This window comes from Larus michahellis, chromosome 7, assembly GCF_964199755.1.
Source record: "Larus michahellis chromosome 7, bLarMic1.1, whole genome shotgun sequence".
In the NCBI taxonomy this organism is placed as follows: Eukaryota; Metazoa; Chordata; class Aves; order Charadriiformes; family Laridae; genus Larus; species Larus michahellis.
In genome coordinates, this window is record NC_133902.1 from 38,412,433 (window position 1) to 38,418,432 (window position 6,000).

Consider the following 6,000-nt stretch of genomic DNA (forward strand, 5'->3'; position numbering starts at 1 on the left):
TCTCTACCTCTCTGCACTTCAATGCAAACCCAGAAACAGGAGTTTTGGTGGAGGACGGTGCTCCCTATAGATGGATTGCTACCCCAGGGCACTGCCCAGGAGTGCAAAGGGGCAGGAGAGGTGTAACGTGCCACTGTCAGTTCCGTGTGAGCAGGCTCTACAACTGAGCATGGCCATTGCTTTTGGTGAAATTGCTGCCTACAAAGGATAGAGACACACAAATTATCTGGTTAATACCTGTACAGGAGGTAGGAGTGACATCTCCAGGATCACCATCAAACTGAGCATGGAGAGGAACTAGAGCCACACAAAAGAGTGTGGAAAAAAAGGCTTCTCGGAACATCTCAGCAGTTCCTCTGGATATTTAGATGCCTGTGGGAAAACATAAGTTACATGTTAAGCACACTATACAACCTCCTAGCTCTGCTGAGAAGATACAAAGCCAGCCAATGCTCCTCGAAAACCCTGTGTGTGAAAAACACCTGTCCATCACCATAATGCATTACTGAGCTGCTAATGTAGATTTTTAAATTGACTTGAAAGCTAAGCAATTAAAATATTTCCTTTGTTGGAGTATGGGCAAATTATTCAAAAGTGCTTTAGCTTCTTGGTCAGTCTGAAGGGAGGGATCAGGGCTGATTTCATGGTTTCTCTCCAGGTGTGTGTCTGTCCACTCCATGACCATGTTGACTCCATCAACGTAATTGACACCACCATGTAAGCATCCATGCTCATTTCTTCGTCTGCTTAGCCTTGTCACCAGTGAAGGTGTGCAGCAGGTCCTTTCCACCTCCAACTTGCCATGTTGCTGTGGTGATACCTGCGTATATCGAAAATGTACAAAAGCCTGCTGCTTTGTAGGCTGCACGACCCATGGAGTGAAGGGATGAATAAACAAGCACTTGAAGAAATGCACATCTTTAGCATTCAACCCATCACTAGGCCTCCAAGGTCCAGCTGCACCTGGGAGTATATTTTGTGTAGGGTTATAACTTAAGCAGCAGATAAGTTAGAGATTTAGTCTGAAAAGCTCTTGGGAATGTATATATAAGTGTTCAGAAGCCCAGGCTTTGAAAGGGTATTCATGGACAAATCCAAGCGACACTTATCAACAGCAAAGAATATGGAGGAAGGGGTGATGCTTGTCTTTATGTCTGGAGGACAATCGCACTAACCAGCATGGGCCCTTGAAAGCACACAGACCGAGTAGTAGCATAGACACTTTTCTGCTTGGTGGTCAACGCAACACAAAACAAAAAGGGGCGTATGTGACCTCTGTTAGGAAAAGAAGGCCTGAGTCCAGTCCAGAAAGAGAGCTTCTTCCTTAAATGGCTTTTCTGGGTAGCTCTTGGAAGAACCCAAGGCTTGAACAGACACTGAGAGTGTATTCAGTTGCAATGGCAGTGCAGGGGGAGGGGAAGTTAGTAACGCAGCTGAACTGCTGCCTTAGTTGCATGAGAAACTGCATCACATGAAGAATACAGGCAGCTCAGCTCCACCTGCGTCTCTCTAGAGACGTCTCTCCATGTGGTGACCAGCTATTCCCTGGTGGGACACATCCCATTCCAGTTTACACTGCAAGCTGCAGCGCATCACAGGGTTCTGCAAACTGGTTTATGATGGAAAGGCTGGTCCTGTCGGTGCTGCCAATATCCTTACAACAGTGACAGCTGTTCTCCTTACTAAGGCTTGTGCATATACTAACAAGCCTGTGAGAGCCAGTGCTCAGGCCAGATTTTAGGTAGGGGAAGGAGAAACCCTCCTGCTGTTTGGAGATTTCCTGGGAGAAGGGGACAAGGTGTACAGAGATCCAAAAGCTTCAGGAACACCAACTTGAGGTGCTTCACAGACATGGCTCAGCAAAGCCCTCTGACACTGAGGGCCTCTCACGCGCCTCCAGCTCAGCACCCAAGTGTCCCTACCAAGTAGTTCATGGGTCCTTTCCCCCCTGCCCCAGCTCAGAGAGGCTGCACAGCTGTTTGCAGACAGACATGATGGTCATGAAGTTCCTGCATAGATAAGTGTGGCTCAGCTTTCATTGCGCTGCAGAGAACAGGATCATAAGGATAAAATACTTACTTTAATGCTAAAGGGGCATTTTAGTTAAGATCAAGACTTCCTCCCTCTAATCTTATTATAGGCTTCCCTTGTCTTGCTTGCCCTCCACAGAGCCACAGGAGATCCTGCTCTCCTGTAGGACACAACAGCTTTGTGCCTTCAGTAGGGCCAGTCTTATGTGATGTCTGAGGAAGCTGGAGAGATCAGCTTTTGGAGAGGCTGAGAGCACTGGAGGCTCTGGCCAAGTGTCTGACTCACAGATCACAGCGTCCTGAGTTTAACCACCTCCCTCCTTCCGTTCTGCCATGTGTGCGTGTGTGCAGAAGAATGCTCTCCAAGCAGAGAGCGGTGAGGAGCAGTTAAATTGCACAGGCAACCAGGGCCAGGTCTGGCACAGGACTGCCCCTACCCGCAGCCATCGAGCCTTTGGGCTGGATCAATGAGGCACCATGGCCTTGGCCTCTACAGGGGCAGAGAGGCGAGGCAGAAAAGTGACGGCTGAAAACACCAGGCACACTCGACTTCTTTGTAGTTCTGTTGCAAACAATCTGCTTTACCGCACTCTGTCACAGGCACTGTCTCCCTCGGACGGGGTCTCTGTGCTTCGAGCCACGTTAGCCTTCTGCTATACCAGTCATTAACAGTGGATGGACAGATAGGGAGGAGACCCCTCTCCCCACCTAAGGGGTCTCCAAGGCTGGGGTGGGTGACAGTGCCTATTTTGTTATCCTCAGAGTACTATCAGCTGTTGTGATTCTCTCACAAATTTCGTAACATTTGATATTTTCCTTAAAGCTCCACCTCCTGCTGTGAAACGCTCAAATGGAAATCTCAGATTTCACCAGCAAAAGGGTATATTTCAGTCGAAGGCATTTTCTGAATGTTGAAGACAATTTTTGAACACTGACAGTCCAGAAAACTAATGGAAAGGGCAAATTGGGAGATAACACATTACATTTGAATACTTGGGTCTGCCCATCCTGTTCTTCCTTGGCCTTTCTTTCTCTGCAAGAGCAGAGCCATGATACTGTAGGGGCAGGGCCTTACCAAGGATTTCTCTTGAAATTTCCTTCTCTCTGTATTGTTGAATGATGTATCTCTTTCCCCATGAGACGCACACAAAGCAAAAAACAACACGGCATCTTGAGCAGGGGTTTTGGGTCCTCTGAACAGATTTTGAGGGCACTGCTTTGCACCATCCTCCCTGCACTGAGGTCTATGCTCCTATGTAATGCCTTAGGTGCTCAGCAGAAAAAAGTGTGGTCTTCTCTGCTGCTCCCACCCTCAGATCCCAAGTGACCTGACTGTTACCGACATAATTGCAAAAGTATATGGAGTTATCTACACAGAGCCCTGCAAAAATGGTGGTCTTGCAGGAGGACCTGGGTTCTCTGTTTGTAAGTACCTCTTTCCACCCTGAGCAACTGAACAAAATGTAATATTATGGCAAACGAACACCTTGCAATGACTCTTTCAAATGTGCAAATTACAGTTGGCCTATTTGCGCTCTCACATATGATTGTCAGATAGATCAGATTTTAATGGACTAGAAGGGTCACGTCATGTGCCTGGGCAGGCAGAGCCACGGTCTGTCTTATCCCACACATTGATATTTCTGAAGTTCCTCCTGGTGCACTGTGTATTTCTCCTTCAATACTACAACACCTATTATAGCTGAGCAAATGGTTTCCAAATTCACAAATTCACAGGTGCTCTGCTCTCTAAGATAACTCTGCCTGCAAGGAGCTTATTTAAGGCCACAAAAAATGCATTACTCTCAAGAAAGGAGAATTATGCTCGCTATGCCATATGCAGAATAAAGTTTGAAACTGCACTCCTGCTCTGACATAGACCCACTCCCAACTTTTTTCATGGCCATGCCCAGTGGGCAGTGCTTGTGGTGCCATCCACTTCTGCAGGCAGCCTTTTACTCCACTCAAATATTTGCTAAATAAAATAAAATCAGGGGAAAAACCGCGACCCATTTGGAACAAAAGCTCTTATAAATGCACCTCCCCTTCCTCGTTTGCGTGCCCATCGTTTGCACATTGCATGCGTAGGGAATTGCAGTGTTTCTTGCAGTCACTACCCAAACACGCCCTGTAGTTTGAGTCCCTGGGCACACCACTCAGGGGCAAGGTTTCCCCACAGCTGCAGGGAGCCCTCCAGCTCTCCTGGTCCAACTGTCCCTGAACGTCAGCCAGGGGAAGCCCATGCTGCACCCAGTGCTCTGGCCGCGGGATCGCGCCTGCCCCCTCCAGAGCTTCGGCACTGAAAGCCAGAACCCTCCATTTACAGCACTCATGCAGACCCCTGCCACCCAAAAGAATAGCTGACCCAAGGAGGCAAGTGCAAGGTGCTCGCAGGCATTTCCAAACCTGCTCTTACCCCTCAAAATAGAGGAGCTGATGAAACTCAGCATAACAAGGAAAGACGAATCACAGGTTAGTCTAATCCCTGTCTTCTGAAATTCCAAAAATCATAGAGGAATCGTGCAACAGAACAGTTGCTCTGCTGCACAGCAACAGCAGAGTACCATGCTGCTACTGCTGCCATCACTTCTGTGTAGCTGGTGAACTCAACTCAGTTGCCCCAGGGAAGAATTTAGTTCAACAAGTTCCTCTGGAGGGATTTTCTAGACCTCCGGCCCTGGCGGATGAGAGTGTGGCTCGCGCTACCCGCACCCGGGAAAAACTCTTGGGAAAACGCCCAAACTAGCCAAAAGCTGAAAGCAACGGAAAGATACTTAATCTTTTACAGCAGGTATTGTCTAAACACGATGTTCCTGAAATGAGCGGCAAGAGCTGTGCAGTTCGCAGGGGAACAGGCTGGGATTTCAGAGGCTGGCTCTTCTATTCCTAGCTGGAGAACCATCAGGAAATAGCCGCTATACGACCGCTATACGAGGAGAGGAAAACTCTGCCTACCTGGAAAACGAGGTCATCAAAATTTCCTCCAAAAAGCCTCCGAAACGTCAGGAAAAGGACTTTGTGGAGTCACTGGTGTCAGGAAGGCTCCTGCATCCCCGGCTGGGAGTGTGAGCTCCCAGGCTTCGGGGTGTGCGGGGAGGAGCGGCCGGGAGCAGCAGGGGCGTCTCCAGCCCACTCCCTCTGCTCCCTCGCAGGATGGAACTGCCCTCCGTATTCCTCCTCCTCCTCCTCCAAAATCAGGCAGAGCCTCATTTGTAGTAGCTGCGGACATCCACGGAGAGCCGCTGTGGGTCCACCGAGACCTCGGGCGGCGTCCTCCCACCCGCTCCTCTCCCAGGGCGGGTGCTGGGCTGCGGCGGGGTTGTCATCTTTGGAGCTGAAGGCATTTTTGTTTTAAACAAACTGGAAAAAGTCTAATTTTTCCATTATGAGAGGCTGCTTTTCGTAGTTGGCATTGCTGCCCTACATATTTATACCATCAAATAGTATTCCTCTTCCTTCCCCCCACCCCGTCCTCCTCCTCTTTCCATCCTAGTAACATGTCCTGAGTGGAACAAATAAAACAAGAACATTTCAAAAAAAGAGCAACTTGCACCTTAGCCTTTGCAAATATCCCAGTCTTGCTCAGAGTCATCCAAGTCTGAGTGTTACCTCTTTCTATTGATTCATTTCTTTGTTTCGGTTTTTGTGTTGTTGTGTTGCAGTGGGTTTGGGTTTTTTTGTTTTGTTTTGCTTTGTTTTTTAAAAATTTTTAATTTCACAGGCAACTTCTAGCTCTGCTAAATGAAAAATAGGGGCAAAAGTCCCAACAAAATATAGACAACAGCAATGACTTTCATTGCTGCTATCCCTTGAGCCATGACTTTCTGTCTCCAAACTTTTGTGTAAATGGACAGTGTGAAGGGAACAGAATCAGGGCACAGCTGCCAGACAAGGCAATCACAATGGGGAAACCCAATGCAATTTTCATTTCACTCTACTGACTCCCCAGTAGTGACAAAAGCAAAGGATT

The 6,000-nt window shown here is 48.1% G+C and overlaps 1 protein-coding gene across 2 annotated transcripts in view; it reads right to left on the bottom strand.

The window, feature by feature from the left end:
• Window positions 1–5,211, bottom strand: part of COL6A2 (collagen type VI alpha 2 chain) — a 29,218-nt gene extending 24,007 nt beyond the window's left edge. Inside the window, exons 1-2 of one of the 2 annotated variants that reach the window (XM_074593457.1) lie at window positions 4,986–5,211; window positions 238–372 (exon numbers count right to left, since the gene is read on the bottom strand). In XM_074593457.1, the coding sequence (XP_074449558.1) occupies window positions 238–343 (106 nt within the window). In that variant the 5' untranslated portion in view covers window positions 344–372; window positions 4,986–5,211. The remainder of the gene's footprint in view (window positions 1–237; window positions 373–4,985) is intronic. The other variant, XM_074593458.1, reaches the window with a different exon arrangement.
• Window positions 5,212–6,000: the final 789 nt, after the last annotated feature.